We start from the raw sequence: 19,906 nt of genomic DNA, 5'->3' as shown, positions 1-19,906 counted from the left end.
TGGAAGTAACATCAATTATATATTAAGAATCCATTTTAATGGCACCTAGGACATGACAATTTGAAGTCTTGGCACTGTTGCTACAAAGAATTATGCTTTACCCTGGTGGATTTTTTTGGCTGAAGTTCACTCTAAGCAAAATTTTGCCTACATTTCATACCACTGAAAATTCTGCAATACACTCAGTAGGGATAATATAGTTAAGAGAACTTTATGCTGCTCAACAGTAAAACAAGAGCCACACGGTTTGGGATTTCTTACTACTTTAGGGCAAATAGTGATGAAGATCCCCATGTACAGTTTTGTTAGTACTGAAGTAGTTAAATCTCCCTAAAATTAGTTGCAGTCACTGTGTTAGTAAAATGCACGACACTGTTTAGAACATAAAACATGACTAGCTTATCTTGACAATATACAAAAGAGTGACTTGTTAGGTAAAAAACAGGTAATGAGAAGTAGCAAGTCGGGCACACCAGGTACAGTTAGGCAAAACAAAAGGTTTGTATTTTAGCAGAAGCATAACAGATCAGACGAATTTCTAGAGCCTATTCCTGAACAACCTCAGAAAAAAGGGGACTTGCATTTAAAGGGAATTTGGGAATATACAGCAATTAAGATGACTGGGCCCTTTACAATAAAGCTGCTCAAGTCAAAAGTACTTAATAACTGAGCTTTAAAAGTTTTTTTTTTTTTTTTTTTTAATTATGGTGTTCACAAGAACATAAGATTCCAGTTTCGTATCCATTGTAATAGCTAGAGTTTCCCAGGTCAGAGTCTGCTTGATATCATAAAAGCACCTGCTGTTTACTGACTGGACTTAAGCACTTGCTTAAAATCAAGCAGAATGCATGAAATCATTACTGAATGATGTCTTAAGTATATGCTTAAAACACCTCATGGAACTGGGATCTTAACAATCACTAGGAGTTTGTTGCTTTACTATTTATTATGCTCTTTTTATCCCAGACCCTACTAATGAGATCTAGTTGTGCAAGAATATTGTAGGGCTTCTTACTTGAAAATGATCTTCAGTAGCCTTGCCACCCATGTTAAGAACATTCAGAGAACTGGCACGCTTCATGCTGCAACCAGGACAGTGAACATGCAAGGATAAACCAATCAGAATAGCTGAAAACTAGCACCTCAAAAACACAAGTATAACAATGAGCAATGCATATTTAAGGGAGTTTTCACAGTGCCCCAAATCTGATTGAGGGATACCTTTCAACATAATGATATAAACGTGCACATTTTTTACTCTGTTCTAACTTACATATAAAACCAATTACAAGCTCCTCAGAGTTTTAGCACTTCATGCAATTGATTTAATTTCAATTTAAAATATAATTTCAAATTTTAAAGCACAAATTAATATAGTAGCTTAGTATTAATTTATAAGTAGCTAATTCTCATTTTCGGTTTATGCAACTTCTTACAAAAAGCACCAAAACATTCAGACAGATTAGGAGAAATTTGTGAAACATGAATAAATTTGTCATGTAGGCAGCATTTAACATGCAAAAACTATAACAAACATTAGTTTAGTACTTTTTGCCTCATCCATCTATATAATCTCCAAAATCTATCTCAAAAAGCATTTTTAAATCTTTTATTTAAAGAATTTCAAAGCAGAGGGCTCCAAGATGGTTGCTATTATGAACTGTGGCCATGCATTTGGCTGTACTATGCTTCAGGCAGTGGTAACAGCAACCCTAGAATACTGTTTTGAAAGTAACAGATGAGAAAAATAAAAATCCATTTAATCCCCTGGACAGGAACCACTGATAATCAAATTTATCACTGCATTAACAGTAATATCACTTAAGAGTTTGAGATGAGGATTAACAATGGCTATTTTATCTACATTTACTCAAACAGACACAATGTTTAACACTGAAATATTTCAAAGTGTGTATAATGAAATTCAAGATTAGTCTTAAGAATCTTTTCACCACGGTGAATACAATATGCACGTACAGATACATTGGGGTAGAGGACATCAGACATTACCCAGAACACAGTGCTAGGTTTGCCTGTCATTTTTCACTAGCTCTTTAATGATTTATAAGCTTCTAAATGAGGACTTTGAATATACATTTGATGAACTATTCACAACGTGAGGCCCTAATCCTGCATTGTTACCTAGAGCTGTACAGACGACTGGCCTCTGTAAAGTCTCCCGTGCCTTCCAGTAACGTGGAAAGGTTTATCCATACAGATCACATTAGATATTAACCTGACTTTATTTCCACTGAAGCAAGACTACTAATAGTCAAAGCCAAGCACGTCTTTTAAACACTTTCATAAAGTAAAGGCTTAGCAGAATAACGAACCTAAGCACTACCAAATGCAGGCAACAGCTACATAACACAGGATTACCATTTTTTCCTAGCACTTAATTTGCATGTTTCAGAAGACAGAAAGCACACAGTTTAAAATATTTGACATAAGTGTTAGCAACAAAGAAGCAATGAATCATGCACAGTATACGTGTCTCATTTTTTCAAGGAACATGTACAATAGAGGTTATATATGGAAGTCAAAGCAAGTTAATCTGTAAAACACATACAAAACATCACAAAAAACAACTCTCCTCAAAAAAAAAAAAAAAGCATAAAGGCTTATGGAGCAAACTCCAGGGAAACAGAAAATCCATAGATACAAATTTACATAAAATTTTTAGGCCCTTGAAATGCTAACAAAAAGTTGGGTTTTTTTTTTTAAATCATGTGTGATACTAGCTCCCCCCCCTCCTTTTTTTTTTTTTAAATCAACATAAGAAGTTTAGTCTGGCAAATGCACTTCCCTCCATGTTAGAAATTTGATTGCAGAAACAGCAAGGACACATGCATTGTTTTTCCAAGTGCATAATAACAAAAATAAAAACTTTGCCTTTATTTTGATTACAAAGCTTAACTGTACTGTTCTAATATAAAATTTTTAGAAGTGGGAAATCAAATCTAACACCATACAAGCAAACCTAATTGATTACAGAACGGAAATTCTGAAATAAGATGAATAATCAAAGAATTGATACCAAGCGTCAGGTATTGTCTGTTCAAAGAACAGTTCTTAAGAGATCTACTCTAACCTTGTCAAAAGGCTTTTGCATTATTTTAAGAAAATTTCACTGATGGGTTTTCCTCTTTATTCTCTTCAACCTTCTATGTCAAACAGCAATATGAAAACTCTTTTGTTCACACTGTGATATTAATGTATTTCTATTTGAGTATGTCTCAATTGAGAAGCATAGCAGCATTGTCAAACGCTATCTATAGAAGTGCAGAATAAGCAACAGGCATAAACATATTTCAAAATAAAGCTGTCTTCAGAGATACAGGCAGGGAATGTAGAGGTATACTGATAAGAGGGGAGGCACTTAAGTCTTCCGCTAGACTAGTTGACTTGATAGTAAAAATGATTTCTATGTATGCTATGTCAGTACTGCAGTATTCAGCTTTTTAAACACACTAAAATCAAAGGTTTGCATAATAAAAACTGAATACTCCCCCTTTTTTATTCAGCTCAGAAACAGATAAAATACTAATTCGTTTAGCAAGTTTCTTCAGAAAATTAAATCAAAATGACTTCTCAAAATATCGATATGTACAAAATATCATTACGTACAAACTACTCCTTCATAGGTTGTAAAGTAAATGCTTAAATACCAGAAATATTAGTTGTTATTAACTGCTACACTAACAGAATAGTTCTATATCTTACAAAGACAGAGATTGTCTTGTACACTCAACATAGATATCTACACAAAAGCCTGCCAATACAACCCTCTTATTGCAAGTTTTAAGAATGAACTGTTCTTTGAGAACTACAATGACATGACTACATGACTTTGGAGAAGAAGCTAATGAGTTACAAAGAATTTTTAATCAAAGTAACTACTGAATTTACCTCCAGCTAGTCGCAAAAAAACCCACAATAACTTTTTGTCAACAAGGGAAAGCAAGAATGATATTGGTATCTTTTCACATTTGTTTCACATTAATGTCTTCATTTGAAGAAGTATCATTATCTGGTGATACAGGTGACACAATATAACTAATGTTCATGTGGGTAAATTACGCCTATACTGTTCAAGTAACACGACAGAAGCACAGACAATAACAACCAGAGCAGTTTTACAGGACTCTGCAAAGCCAAATGTCTTCAACTATATGTAAGTATAGTTTTCTACATCTGCAATCACGTAGTTACTTTATCTGCAGAAAAAATAGCCCTATATAATAGTCCTGGCTTTTAGGAAATCAAAAAACCTTTCTACATTTCACAAAAAGGTAGAGGAAAAGCAAAATCAGCTATCAGTATATGCATACATTTATGCAAGAATATACACCTGACTTAAGATGCATGAGCTCTAGACAGAATTGAATAAATCAGAAAAACAAGGTATAAAATTCTAATACTTAAAATTAGAAGAAGTAAATTCATTTTGTTCCATTTTGGCTTGTGTTTGCTTGTTTTCCCTAAAAGATTCTACATTTTCATACTTCTTCTGGTTATATTTTCCTCACAGCTTATTCCCAATCTATCATCTTGGAGATAGTTTTTAATTATATACCAATAAATGCAAAGTGAGTTTTGACCTTAAATTTGATTCAGTCTATTCAACATAATGTCTCTGGCAGAAAAGAGTGAACTTTACTTAAAAATCAGATCAGGCTAAAGTTGAAACAGGTATTTGAGAAAGAGTTGGAAAGTCTGAAGAGTAATCACAAATATTTATACATATTGTGGCTGTACATGACATTTTACAACCACACAAAAAACAGTAACGTAAAACTTCATTGGAGTGCTAACAAAATACACCGAGAACCTGCCTCCATATCACTGGATCAGATGTTACCATTATCATCATTTTTACTGTAGGACATACAGATCCATTCACTCCATTAGAAGTTAATCCAAGTTCTCCAATTTAATTGTTTTAAAACGCAAGTTCAAATTCACATTGTCAAACAGCTTCTTGTCAACTAAATGAGTTCCAGTTTTCCAAAGCAAGGAAACAAAGAAACAGCAGAAAATGTTAGTGGTTATGCTGCCAAAAAAAAATCAAGTGAAATTCTGAAAGAGTACCACAGTTTAATATTTCAACTTGTCTAAAGCAACCAATAAATGATGAGTTTGGGGGTTTTTTGCACCTATTAGGAATATGACATACATTCAAATCCATAATCATATGGTGAATAGGACAGGGTGAGAAGTCTGACTCATTAAAAGTAGAATTTTTGCCACTGACTTCAGCAGCCAAATATTACTAAGTACGCACAACCAGTTTGAAGCTTTTTAATGTTTTCCTCTGCTCTATGAAATCTAGGTTTTCCAGTATTAGAGTATAAGGGTTCAAATCAGTAAACCTCTTTTGATCACATCTGCATGTTGCTCACAGCAGCACGCAAATTAAGCTACATCAAGAAGGTCAGGGTTCACTGTATTCAAACTTTTATTGTAAATATAAGCAACATTTATCATGTTTTACTCCCGTGTGAAAAGGAGAATTTTGTCATTTATTAACATTTATCAATACTACGAGACCTTTTTTATTCTTAAAACGACTAGAGCAGTAAGAAGAAAAACACGCTGCTAAAAATTGAGTTAATTCTTAGAAGCAAATATAATTCCTCAGATGTTAAAGAACTTCCATCATACGGTTAAGAAATTATTTTCTATTTTTCTTTAAGAAGTGAAGTTCCTTGTTTAATAGGATTCTATATGACGTACACAGATAGCTCGGCAGAGAAGACAACACCGCCCCAGGCAGCGCGCTAGGCTACAGTAGGGGCAAAGAACGAGAGCAAACCAGCACAGCCAAGAACAGATAGTTACCCGGGATTCTTTGGTTCACTGTCTCGTGAACTTCCGCCCTTCAGCTTCCTAACCAGCTTCTCGCTGCTGCGTCTAATGGAAGCACGAAGTTTGCTAAAGGAACCGCTGCGTTTTAAAGATCCAGTGCCATCCTGAAAAAAATTGAAGAAATGTGAAACTGCAAGAGTTTGTTGCCCTCCCCCAAGCCTGGGTGAAAAATATTTAGCTGATCAAAATATTTTTTACTACTATTAATATAGATTTGGCACAATTACCTAAACACAAAAATACCATACAGATGCAACTTTACCATGAGGATTGCTGCTATTTTAACAAAAACATTGCTTCTGTGAAACTGTAGCAAAGATTTCTGAAACGTGAAGCCATGCTCAAGTCATAATTCATAATTTAAAAAAGCCCACAGTATGTTAAACAGTTCACCATCACCATGTTACCTTTTCCATAAGTGCACCAAGCTTAATCGAGTACGAGCCCCAAGCAAAAGCATTCCATCAGAGTCTAAGAACAAAACTGTTTTATTTTGGCTAAACATCTGCATCATTTGAAAACATGTTTGTTTAATCCTAAAATTTTTAAACAAAACATTTTCTGATCAGAAAAACATATGGTTCAATTCCTTTTTATCATTTTACCTTTCACCACTCAAAGTAAATGTAAAACATGACAAAACGACAATTTTTGTACACTGCATTCATGTTTTACGCTGCTGTATTGATCAGAGAAATTTCCAGCTAATCACAGTTGTATTTAAATAATTTTTTACTCTTAAAAACAGTTTAGTAAGATTAGAAGTGACCACTTGCTACTTAAAGAAATCCTAGGTGATACGAAAGGAAGAATTGTAAAAGGAGAAAGTAAAGTACTACTAAGCAGACAGAGACAGACACCTGAGTTGGAGTGAGTTTATTAGAAGTTAGAAAGACAAATACACAAATCACTGAACACCAAGATTAGTAGAGAAAAGCATAATTGCCAAAATTTCACACAAAGACTAAACAGCAATGCTACTTTAGAATAATCATAAGTGAAGACATCCAGAGTTCCATATTGATGTTAACCACGTAATAGGTCTCTAAATACATTTTAAAGCACTTGAAGAACATGCCTTACGTTTATGTTTTTTGTTTTGTTTTTTTTTTCTCCTGTAAAGATCACCATCATGCCATTTCAATAATACCTTGTGTGATACTTTTAACTACCTTTTTTTCCCTGTAGTGAACAGCTACTTATAAAGTTCATTGTTACTTTTTAACCTATGTATTACACAGCATATGGTTGTAGTAACATTTTGTATGACTAGATACATATCTGGCAAAGCTACACATGTACAGAAATAGAAAACCAAAAAAAAGACACCAGCACTGAAGGAATGGCCAGTTTACAAGGAAGTGTAGCTCTGACAAGGATCTTAAGGGATTTGCTAAAACACAGCAGTCAGTACTGAAGAGAGAAGTTAAAGCTTGAAGATGGTGCACGCCCGTCATGCAGGAGACAGTATAAGAATCACAAAAGGCATCTAGGCCTGTCAGACAGAAACGGAGAGAGAAAAACTGAATGAAACTGTTGGGAAAAATTCAACAGTTTTCAATTTTGAACAATTATGTTTACAGTATTTCTAGGTCATGTTCAAAACATTTTTACGGAAAAAGTATTTGCACTGCATTTAAATACAAAGCGCAGGCTACTGCAATTACCGTAAGGTATATGTTTATGGAGTTTAGCCTATTTCACTAATATGCAACATACAAAACGGCATGAAGGATGCTGTGCGTTACATTAGAATTTCTACAAAATACACAACATTTTTAACAAGGGAGAGCTTTAATACTGCAAATAAATCTTTTTATATGGGGAAAGGATTTTTTTTTTTTTTGAGATGACCCTAACACAAAAGTAAAAATAAAGGGGAAAAAGAGAGAAGAAAGGAACAGAGCAAGGTGCATTCATTTCAGCTTTAACTTCCATCAGAAATTTTTCTCTAACAAAAACTGTAAAAAGAACGAGGTCTTCCCCTAACCTCCAGACAAAATTCTGTTCATTCCTTTAAGGAAATAATACTCATGTAACTGTCAATCTAGTCTCATGAATATTTTTTAAAACACTCACATACACACACACATATATATGCATATACATATACATATATATAAATATAAAATCCATATGGAGGCTTTTCTACTTTCCCTAGTGTAGTCAGGCAGCTGAAAGAAGCCACCCATAGAAATCAGTTGTGGTTCAACTTACAAACTTTCCATTCTCAGTGTAAGCACAGAGATCATTACCGATTCTCTAAGATTTCTGTTTCGAGAGCCTTTACCCAAAGCAACTGGAATGAACAGTAATTAAAATTCTTTGAACTGGCAAAATGCCTTGCTATCGGTGATTTGAAGATTAAACTCTAGCCAAAGGGTATTTATATTTCAAACTAAATTGCATACATTGTTTACATTTTTAAGAACAGAACTGCATTAAATTGAAGTCTAAATTCTAATTATTATATCAATAAAAAGTCTAATTATTCCTTACGGTCTTAAACCAGTGGTACTGTTGTAGTCATAATGGTCCAATGAACAGAGGCAAGAGATATTTGGTAGATATTAATTATGATTTTTATTATGCTAACTAGCATATTCAGAAAAAGCAGATAATCTTTGGGCATTTTGTCTTCAAATTTGAAATAAAAGTACCAGACTTCCAAGTTAAACACTGACTGCATGATTTACAAAACATCTTCAAAGCATGAGCTTAAGTTAAAGTCTAGTGTACACCCCCAAAAAATCCGAGATGTGCATTTTAATGGCAATTCATAATTGTCAAATTTTATTTCACTCAGGGAATGAGAATCACCTTGCTACCTTCCCCAGTCCCTCCCCAACATCATCACCTCCTTTACTCTGTAGCTACCGACTATATCACCTCTTGATTGTCTGACACTTAATTAAACAAACAGCAACTCTTCTCAGCTGTTATATGGTATTGAAATTCATTGCTTTTATTTCACCCTAAAAAAAGACTTGTGTGCTCAAAAGCTTGTCTGTTTGAAGTATCTGGGTTAGAATAATAAACGATATTTCCTCACCCTACAAACATTACATTAATGTAAGCCTGTTCATATCAAGTAGTTTTTTTAACTGTCCTCAAACTGGCTGCAAAAAAACCACCAGTCACATATTGTCATTTTTTATATAAAAACATGAAAGGGGATAAAAATCTCAAGGTGAAAAACAATCTAAAATATTTACAAGGGCAATTTTCCAAATTTCTAACTTCAATTTTTAAGACAAAGTATTTCTTTGCATTTGGAAGTACATTCTGTTAGCTTTAAGGGATGAACTTTATAAGAAACACATAAAGAGGCACTACACAGCCTCAGTTAGAAAGCCCATTTTACTACTTAATGACAGATCTACTTCAACAAGTATTTTAGTTCTTTTTGTAAGAATGTAAGCCATTACAAAGCATACAGTGCTTACAGGGATTACAGTACATATGGAAGTCACTTAATTACAATATGCTCTTCCGGCAAAAATTTTTCCATGAAGTTTGGTGTTCTACATAATCTACCTATTCTCTCTGACAGCCAGGATCATAACTTAGCTTCAGCACTTCAGAATTTAAATTTAAATGGAAAAGGCAGGTCTTTCTTCAGGCTTTGCAGACAGAAGAAACTGCCCGATAAAAAATTCTCCTATGCTTTGTGAATCAGAATATTTTGTCTGGAGGAAACACCAGAGGGTAAATCTACACCGTATAAGTACAGGGAAGAACAGCGCTGAGACAGAAACACTAGCAGGGTGGAGGGAGAGAGAGTTGCCCACTTTATGTAGAACATGTAACACAAAATAACTTCTCTAAAGAGAAAAAAATATATTATCTGTAAATCTTGAAAACCAGAATAAAGTAATGCCACTTTAACGTACTCTTTAAAAATGATGGGTTAGATTGCCTTAAGAAGTCAAATTTTAGTTTTTCAGACCAATTTTATCACTGAGTTTCATTCAAATATTGACCTAGAAATACTGTCTATTGTTTTTCCAGAAGGCGTTTTCAATTCAAAACCTGCATGCTTGTTTAATTAATGTCAATAACGAAAAGTTTTATCCATTTAGAACATATAGTCATGCAAAGTACAGCAGAAATAAAGGGAGGAGTACAGTACACAGTTCTAACGCTGAATGGGCAAAATGAGAATAAAATGAGTTATCCAACCTTACTTTGGGTTTATTAATGATGCAGTATTATTCACAATACATGCTGATTGACTGTCTTGGCACTGAGAACACCAATGCCAAGAAAACAATTATAAAGAAACAAAAGCAAAGACGGAAAGAACATTCTCCATTAAAACTGACCAGTGTAAGTTTTATCAAGGATTTCTTTGGAATTCTGAACTTTGTCACAAGTGGCTAAAATAATAATAATAGTAGCTATTGTATCAGAAACAAAACTTTAGAACACTCTGTACCGCAAAGTAGGCTACTTCCCCTCCCAAAGAGCAAAAGCAGGCAAATATACCATTTTTATAATCTAGAAGAATGTTTTAAGCAGAACTACAGCTGAGAGTTAGGTTACAGTGCAAAGTATATCCCATTGCCAGCAATGGGATAAAGCATGGGAAAGCTGGTGACAGAAGCAAACAACTAAATAAACCAGGTCAACAACTGAAAGCTTGCGCTGCCTTTCAAATAAAGTAAAATAATGGGTAGAAAAATGCACGTTTAATCATGTCATATATGTGCTTTTACTTTATGACAGTCAATGCTATACACTGAAGCCAGAGATCATAAATGGGAATAAGTCCTGACTCTAGTCAAGTCTTAATGCAGGAAAGTGATACTAATATTTCACTTTAAAAATGTGAATCTACTGTCATGTTGGTCTGTAATGGCACTGCATACTAAAATAGACTGTAGATCAGCTTGAAAAGATAAGTTGTTTCCTCTAGCAAGTTGGGTGATGAGATTGGAATTATTTTAGACTGATCGATTTGATTTACTTTAAAACCACAAACATATTAATGCATTTCCATAGCAAGTGTTCTTTGCTATCCCAACAGATGAAGTTGCAGTGTTTTTAAAGAAACATTTAAACTGCGGGCAAATATGACATCAAAAGGACAAAAGCAAAAGTAAGTTAATTGCCAGAATATTTCTACCAGTAAAAAGAAACCAGTGATAAGCAATTATACACCAGACCATAACCAGGACACTCAATCAGCATTAAACATATCAGAGTAAAATACCATTGCTCGGAATTCTTCAAGAAATTTTACCATTTAGGACAACAACAGAAAGGATGTTTTAAAATTTAAAAATATATATTTTTTACAAGATCTTATGAAAAGCATGATAATCTTCTTTATTTCTTAATTGTTCCATAGAATTACAAAATATAAAGCAGATCAAACAGGAAACTACTGAAGAACAATAGGCTGGTGAATGGACAACCACATTTGTTATGGTGATAATTTATCCACGCTATTTTCTTCAACTGTGTACTGTACTTACCCCATTCCATTCTACGCTCATACTCACTTCCTCGCCCCCATCAGGACCACTCTCGTACTTTACCACATCGACATTGAGGCTTTCTCGGCTGCGCCTTTTCTCTATGCTCTCAGGGTCATTCAGCACTTCAGCAACTCTCTGTTTATGAACATTGTCAAGACCCTGAGAATCAAATAAATGGGAAAAGATTTTATTTTATTACAAACTGTATTTTGATCCACAACATATACACAATAACCATATTGGCACAGTTGATCAAACACGTAACTCCATCAACCTGACTACTTCCAAAGCACAGGCAAAGTGAACTGCCCTTTACACACCACAGGCATCAATGTGGCATGAAGGGGACGGACAGTTCAGAAGTTTCAGATTTCGGCGTCTTGGCATTCTTTTCCCAGTTCGGTTGCTTGTCAAAGCCTCATGATGTGCACATCACCTACCTGAAGCCCTTTGGCCACCAGCTTAACATTTAAGCAATTTTTAGATCACCAAGTGGCAATGCAAGTCTCAGTTTTCCACCTATCCAATGGTGTAATATTTACCCACCTTTGTAAGGAAAATCGCAGGTGTCTGAATACCTAATCATTTGTTCACAGCTGTGTTTCAGTTCTGAAACTGAAATTCAGAAGATACTGACACATGACACAGCACAGTAACATAATTTATCTTTCAGAAGGAAATCAAGTAGAAAGCAGGCTCAACAGAACAGACTAGATATGTGGTCAGTACAATATGTCCACTTCTGTTAAAGAATGCCTATCAATCACCAAATAATCATTTAAATACCTTACACTGCTAAAATATCTCAGATGAAAACCTTGCATTAAAAATAAAGGCAAAATCATTAACACAGACTAGAAATAACTGGAAAATAACAAAGCTCAAATCATGTTGATCCTTTGTTCATTTTCCTTGTGCACATTTTAATAACAAACTACATAGTAAATGATATTTGCTGACAGGAAGAGATCCCAACCCAGTGCTTTAAGCATAAGAAAATATTCTGCATCTTTCACTGTCCAGCTTTAGCACTGTCAGCAAATGCAGCAGCTGGTCTGTAGTATAAATACCGAAAGTCTACCACAATGTAAAAAGACTACAGAAACTAAAACTCACACAAATACTTTAATGCTGGTACTTCCTACATTATTACATTTCAAATAGCTTGCATGTATAATTGCACATTTAAGAAAATACAAACAGGAAGAAAACCCAAATTCCATCAAATGAAACTAATTTTAAGACTTGCTCTGCTCACTAATTGAGACTTAGAATCACCTGCTCAGAACGGCCCAGCTTGGCAAGAAGTAACTTGTTAATATGAACAGACCATTCTTCACAGTGATCAACCAGTAAAAAAGGCTGAGATGCACTTTGTTACACAAGCACTACAGGGTACCAAGAATAAATAACTAGAGTACTACCGATTTGGATGCAAACTGCTGGCAGTTCTAAAAGCAGAACAGGCATATACATTTGACACAGACACATCTAAATGTAAAGCAACTACATGAATAAGAATAAAGGCTGTTGTTTTAGTGACGTGGAAATTGGGTTCTTAGATCCCATAGAACTGCTTTCCACTAACTGGAGAGCAGAACTGCCTTAGCTAATGGAATTCTATACAAAAGGAAGCACAAACTAACACGTAACACCCCTGTATTTTCACATCCTCAGGGGCGCTCGGGGCAGAAAAGTGGCTGGAACTCAAAGAGTAAAGAAGTATAAACTCAGAAAAGCTTTATTCACAGTGTCCTTAGCAGTAGAGAACATGAAAAGCATAACAGGTATTTCAAATCAACACTTAAGAGGAGAAATATCACATATGGGCTCTAGGTTCTGTTCCAAAGCTATCATCTCTCATTTACCTCACATGTTAAAAAGCCAAAGGGATGAGGAAAAGCACTTTGCCCTTCTTCTTTCAGGACAGAATCAAGCAAACCAGGAAAGAACTGCACTAGTCTGTAAAAATCTAGCATACATATCCCAGTAGCTAAAGCAAACAAAACACGCGCAAGGAGAACAGGGCTGTGGAGGCCTGATGCTTTTGCAAGCTTGGGAACAGCAGTACCTCTTTGCTTTTAGCTCAAAAGGGGAAGCAAAAATTTAAACTTGTGAAGTTTTTTTTTCTTAAAGTAGATGAACATAACTACTAGCGAGTTTTCTACCAGCCTTGTCATTACTATTATGCCAATTTATCCTAGTTGTATTTACTCTTATTAAAAATTATACTGTAGTGATAACAGTAAAACTAAGAACCAAAGCAAAGATTTTATTTAAGATGCAAATGCACATTTCTTATTTTCAAAATCCATTTAGATGACAGACATTAAAAATGAACTTTCAGAAAAAACAGGTGAAAATACTCCTCAGTTAAAAAAAAAAAGTGACTGTATCAACTACTCCTCCCCACCACCCTTGAATTTTCCTTGCTGAAGAATTTTCCTACCAGTTTCATGCTTTTGTCTTAATGGTTTCATTCCTTTTATTTGGCAAGCACTCACTAGTTTTCCTTCACTTTTTGTGGAGGAAGGAATTGATAACACCTTATATACCAAAAAACAACTGCTGCTGAATTCACTGGCAGAACGTGAGGTTTGCCAGTAATTTTTGCTCTGCCCCTTTTTTGGGAGCCTGCTTCTACACTAGCAACAAATGCTGCAGAATCATTCTTTAAAATACAACTCTGTATATCACTAAAAATCAATAAAATAATCATTATCTACAAAGATATGGTCCATCATTTTCTGTGGGCCCATTCTAGACCAGCTTACTTCAATTTACAATTAGAATTTTACACAGAAACATTAAGAAGCTACTTCTTAAAAACAAAGAACTCCCCCCCACACCCCAAAATAACAGAAAAAAAACCTAGAAATTGAACTTTACAAGTTTTGGGTTTTATTCATTTACATTCTCTTCTTTCGCTTTCCATTTTAAACTGACTGATCAGCCTCATTTGCTGTCCAATCTCATGTACTTTTATACAAGACATCATATATCAAATCATCCAAAAGGGTAAGAAAAATATTTTTCCCACCTTCTAAGACAGTGAGAAAGGGCTACTTGAAAACACAGATTTGAGAGCGCAAAGACAGCACAGGATTTCTCCGCATTAAAAGAATTGGAATAGTCCCCCTCAAACAGTAGCATGCATCACATCAGTTTGCAAAACAGAAACAGCAACTGATAAATTTCTCACGTTCTTCTGGGGGTAGAATCAAGCAGCCTACACTAGTCACAATCAGTCACATGCAAAACCAGAACATCTGTAAGACTGACAGCTCCTTATTAATAGCACATCTCAGGCATTACTGGCAGCATTACTGGCAAAAGGGGTTTCATCAACAGAAGCTCTCCATTTTCCCTTAGCAACAGTAGCTCTCCCAGGACACTTACTCAGCTGAGGACTGCTGGCTGAGACAGCATTTTCTGCTCTTCCATTTTGCACGTAATTTCACTTCCACTTTGATTCATGCCCTAAGTACTTGATGCCATTGCCCTAGCAATTAACCAGTTTGCAAGGGTAAAGATGGTATCATTTTATTAACAGCTCAGACTGAAATTTTTCATACTTGCCTGTTTACGAGATCGCATCGCTGCCTCTTCTAACGTTTCAGCAGCTTCAAATTTGCCTTGCCGTCTGTAAAGTGCCCCAAGGTTCTTTAAGGTAGTTGTTACTGTTGGACTGTTAAAAAAAAGCATATATACACAGATATGAAATTCTTCTCAACTTACAAACTAATAAAAATTTAAATGAATGTAATATTCACCATCATAATCTTTATTATTATATAATTCTCTTCTGAAATACACTGTACAAGCACAAGATACATGAAAAACCTGTTAACCTTTTTTAAAGAGCATTAGCAGCTCACACTACGATTAGTCAACAGCTCTGAAACCGAATGCTAATAACTAGCTTCTAGAGCCACTCAACAGAAAACTGGAGTGCTATATCCTTGTGTTTTTCAGATGCAATCTCCAGAGGTGAGAATTTAGCTCAATCTGAGCGTGTCAAGCTGAATAATCGCAAAGCTTCCAGAAAATACGCCTGTCAGTTCAAACAGGGACTGTTACTGCAGCATTAGTCACAAAATAAATTCCTTTCATCAGCCTTTACTTAGTAACTATTTTCAGTTTCTATGCATTCAAACTAGATTTGAATAATGAAATAAAGGAAAAAGTGGCACATTCCATTAACAAGTCTCACATTCCAACAAGACATTTTTGATTCAATGACACATTGAGAATTAGCTCAGTCACAATATTGTTGCTTAAAGATTTTCTCCAGCAACAACAGAAAAAAGATTTCCTCATGCATTAGAATGAGCTGGTACATAAAAAGCAAGCCAACATAACGTACAGCACCCAGAGTTCAGGGTGGGGAAAAAAGGGCAGATTTCAACAATACAAAGCTTCTGTTGCTTGTTAAATATAAGAATACAAACACTAAAGAAAGAAAAAACCCTCATTAGAACAGTGTCAGTACTAGGTGCAGGTTTTTTTCTGACATTGTACCACCCGCACATAAAGAAAGGCAGTTAAGGAACAAAATTAAAATGTGCAAAAGATGTTTCGCCAAGCACGATCCAAACAGAAACGCTTGTTTCCCTCCTTCTGTTTTAGGGTACACATTTCCATTCAAACAAAACAACATTCTTCAAGCTTTCAAAACTCTAATAATGCAGAAGTGTGGCAGTTTGTTTTCTTGGGCCAACTAGAAACTCGAGGCTAAGCTATTTGCACGGCCTCCTTTTAACTTCTTTCAGCTTCTGGGCTTCTCTAGAGATTTTACTAGAGCCGGGTGGGGAAGAGGGCATATGTCAAGCAAAAATTAAAAAAAAAAAGAAAGGTGACCTATGCCTCCATGTGAAGGATTGTCAAGAACAGAATAGATGTGATGAATTCTTATGTCACCCACTAGATCTAATTGGCCAATATTAAAAGCAGCCTCAGGGCTTAGAAACTACTACTGTCTTCCTGAAAGCCAGTCTTGGGCCTGAACTTCTAATACTGTAGGTTTTATAGCCATAAGCCACTTGTTGGTTTGGTTTAACTTTTAAATATGCTTTAACCTTGCAGTTCTGGATATTGTGGTTGCCATGTGGTCTAAATCCTGTAAAGAAAATACTCACCTATCAACTTTGCAAGCTTTGTACCAGCCACCATATTCTCCAAAAGATGTGCCATCTTTTTGCTTTCCCTAAAACAAAAGTAGCAAAGAAAAATAACTCATCTGCAACTTAAATAGTAAAGCTCCTAAAAAAGTTTTACCACAATGGCCTTACTTTGCATTCTTCCCTTTCTTCAGCATGCATCCAAATAGGTTTATTTTCATCTGATGAAACATAGAAAAAAATATTTTATACAATATATCTGCAAAATATTCACTGTTTGATTTCACCCTTCTAAAATACAGCCGAGAACCACAGACTTATAATGCTACTACCACCAAAAAAAGTTACTGTCCATACGACAGAAAGCAGCAGCAGATAAACAAAACATACCCTTCATCTTTGGTAGTTTTACAATACTGTCTTTTCTTATCTGAAGTTAGAAACAGAGTTACTTCTTAGAAGTAACTTTGATGTCAGGATATACTGCCATCAATTTGTGCTTAGCTATTTGCTAGAAAACATACATTTATTTCTTTTATCATAATGACTGTTTTGACATTTACTAAATGGTGCATACACTACTGTCATGCAGTGCAGTGAAAATTGTTCACTGCGATTTACAGTTGATAAAATGCATTTAACTTCAACATATAGTGGAATTTACAACTTAAGGGCTTTTTCCCCATGCTTTAGTTGTATTAATGGATGGCTCAGTGGATCATTTCAACACTGTATCTATTATGTCATCAAGAATCCTGTACAGATTTACTCCTGCGACTGGAAAATGACAAACATTTTTCTGCCTCTACAAGAGTACCAAATTTGGAATTTCTCTTAGACATAAAATAAATGAGCCAGAAATGCAATCCATAAAACATGAAGTTACTAAGTATCCTACATGTAAGAAAATCCCTCATTTTGAATTAAATGTTATTGCTGCATCTAAATGCTTTCCTATAATAAGTTTTGTGGTACGTTAATGCATCTATAATTTCACCTTTTAGATCTGCCTCAAGCAGACAATTTTAATCTCCTCCAGATTTTCAGAACTGTTACAAAAATGAAACATACATTCATTCTAGGGACTAAGTTTCTTACCATCTACAGAACCAAATTCCCGTTCATGAGCACGAGTAAGAATCTCTTTGTATAAAGTTTCTGCTTGCTTAAATTTGCCCTGTTTTAGATAGCAGGATGCCTAAAAACAAAATACCCCCCCCCAAAAAAAGATATCAGCACACTGTTTTATTTAGTTTGATAAACAATAAATACAATAAACGTTGAACAAAGGTACATACACTTCAATCCATCAGAAAAAAAGTTTGCTTTTTCTTAGATTTACTTTAAAAATATCTTACCAGGTTATTCTTTGTTTTTGCAACATTTGGATCATCTGGTCCCAGCTTAGTTTGGTAAATCTCCAGTGCCCTCTGATAGTAGTATTCTACCTCTTCATATTTACCCTGGTTCTGGCACAGTAAAGCCAGGTTATTTAATTGTTTGGCGACATCAGGGTGATCTTTCCCCAAGACCTGAAAAAGAAATACCTCATATTAAAAGATCCTCCAGTCATAGTATCAGGGTTTAAAAATGCATCATGTTACACCCTTTAAGTGTTCATCCTCTTCAATTTCAACATGAGGATGATGAAAGCAAACCTTGCATATAAAGAGTATGCAAATTATTCAAATCAATTATAAATTAACAATGTTGCAGAACAATTCAAAACAAGAATAATTTAAGCAATATAATTACATTATGTACAACACATTATATGAAAAAGCTTGAAGATACAAACATTCAGTCACACGGACTAGAACAAATATCCACATAGCTAGGATAATCGACTTCAAAATTTTTAATGATGTTTCTTTTTTGTTCCAACGATCTTGTCAAAACAAAAATTGCCTAACTGTCAATGGAAAAAAAAAATAAAAGAAGGTAGACAAGTGGATTTATTACAGGCTTCAGAATTTAGAATATACCCAGAGTTCTCAAATATCTCTGTAAGAGTATGGGAATTTAATATTGTTTTGCACTTCAGATATTACTAACTACTATGTCATTGCTAACTCTATGGTTGCTCTGGTAGATCTACCCAACCAAAACACACTACACTCACCCACCACACGCACTGCACACACACACCCTACACAAAATGTTCCACCGAAAAAATTATCCATGCAAAGGCGCTGCATTTTTCCTCATACCTTTTCTCTGATTTCCAGAGCTCGCTTACACAAAGGTTCAGCTTCCTTGTACTTTCCGCGTTTACCGTAAAGCACTGCAAGGTTGTTTAGAGTTGCTGCCACCTGCCAACAGTAGAGAAATATTAATTACACTAAAATTTGCTGATACAAAAGCGTGACAAATGAATACAACTGCATTGCACTGATGTTTTTAAATCTTCCACGCACAAGGCAGACCTCTTGAAGTAAGCAAGTGAAGGGAAAAAAAAAAAAATTATTGAAAGTATACATATGTAAACAAAGCATGAAAAAAGGAATGGAATACTTTTACTTCATTTGTTCAAATGTCACAAAGCACATACATTTTCTTTTTACTTTCTTCTCTCATAAAGTTACTTCTCAAATCTATACTCAGATTTTTCCCACTTCAACCCACATGAAGTGAGACATCACATTAATTTCAAACATTGAGTACAAAAGCTTGATTTGAATTATGCCTCATTTAAAAGCAAGAGTAAAACAAATCAGACATACACCTTTAATCTAAGTTTGATAAACTGATTTGAGTGAGCAAATTAAGATATTTCTTCACATTAATTTCCCATAGAAAATCCATGCAACCTGATCCAAAAATCAAGCGGAAGTCATTTGTGGTGAAACAGAATCAAACACAATGCTCAAAAAGCATGTTAAATATTTAAGAGAAAGTGAAATATGTTATATTGTGGCCTCCTACCTGTACTGTTTAGAGATAAGCCAGGTCTTAAAAACTTTCCTGTTGAGTTTAATATTAGAATGAGTTGAAAAAATTTCAGTGAAAAGCACAACTAAAAATATGACATTGCATGTATACAAACCGCTGGATGATCTTTGCCCAAAGTCTTCTCACGGATGGCCAAGGCATCATTCAGGAGGTTTGCTGCATCTTTGTATTTGTTCTGGTCCCTAAATTTTAAAAAGTCATAATTAATACTGGGAATTCAGAAAGTCATGAAAAATAAGGGTTGGCTTCAGTACTGGCCTAAACATTCCAGTACAGAGAAGAAAAACTCAGAATACAGTTACGGGCTTCAGTTTTTCACTTTCTGATTCATGAACATGTAAAGTAGTTTGCTGGAGGACTGAAACTGTACTACCTCTACACTGCTGTCCAATTTACAGCTCTAGATTTTCTGGAAGTGGGTAACCTACATGCCCCCTCAGTAGAAAAAAAAGTAGAGAAACAGTTTCAAAAAAACTGTCATTC

At 34.9% G+C, this 19,906-nt stretch overlaps 1 protein-coding gene across 14 annotated transcripts in view; it reads right to left on the bottom strand.

Annotated features, from left to right (window-relative positions):
* The window catches only part of KLC1 (kinesin light chain 1), a 50,018-nt gene that overhangs the window by 5,585 nt on the left and 24,527 nt on the right, over positions 1–19,906 (bottom strand). For 9 of the 14 annotated variants that reach the window (XR_010883961.1, XR_010883963.1, XR_010883962.1 and 6 more), the window contains exons 6-15: positions 19,518–19,605; positions 18,682–18,783; positions 17,830–18,003; positions 17,570–17,669; positions 16,643–16,692; positions 16,490–16,557; positions 14,931–15,039; positions 11,349–11,510; positions 5,842–5,972; positions 1,016–1,082 (exon numbers count right to left, since the gene is read on the bottom strand). Coding sequence is in view for 9 of the 14 variants with exons in the window: in XM_067295036.1 (XP_067151137.1) it covers positions 1,016–1,082; positions 5,842–5,972; positions 11,349–11,510; positions 14,931–15,039; positions 16,490–16,557; positions 16,643–16,692; positions 17,570–17,669; positions 17,830–18,003; positions 18,682–18,783; positions 19,518–19,605 (1,051 nt within the window). In the remaining 5 variants the exon portion in view is untranslated. Of the gene's footprint in view, positions 1–1,015; positions 1,083–5,841; positions 5,973–6,338; positions 7,364–11,348; positions 11,511–14,930; positions 15,040–16,489; positions 16,558–16,642; positions 16,693–17,569; positions 17,670–17,829; positions 18,004–18,681; positions 18,784–19,517; positions 19,606–19,906 lie in introns of those variants that run through there. The other 5 variants (XM_067295039.1, XM_067295040.1, XM_067295042.1 and 2 more) reach the window with 5 other exon arrangements.

Source organism: Apteryx mantelli, chromosome 4 (genome assembly GCF_036417845.1).
Source record: "Apteryx mantelli isolate bAptMan1 chromosome 4, bAptMan1.hap1, whole genome shotgun sequence".
NCBI lineage: Eukaryota > Metazoa > Chordata > Aves > Apterygiformes > Apterygidae > Apteryx > Apteryx mantelli.
This window is presented reverse-complemented; position numbering and strand designations above follow the sequence as displayed.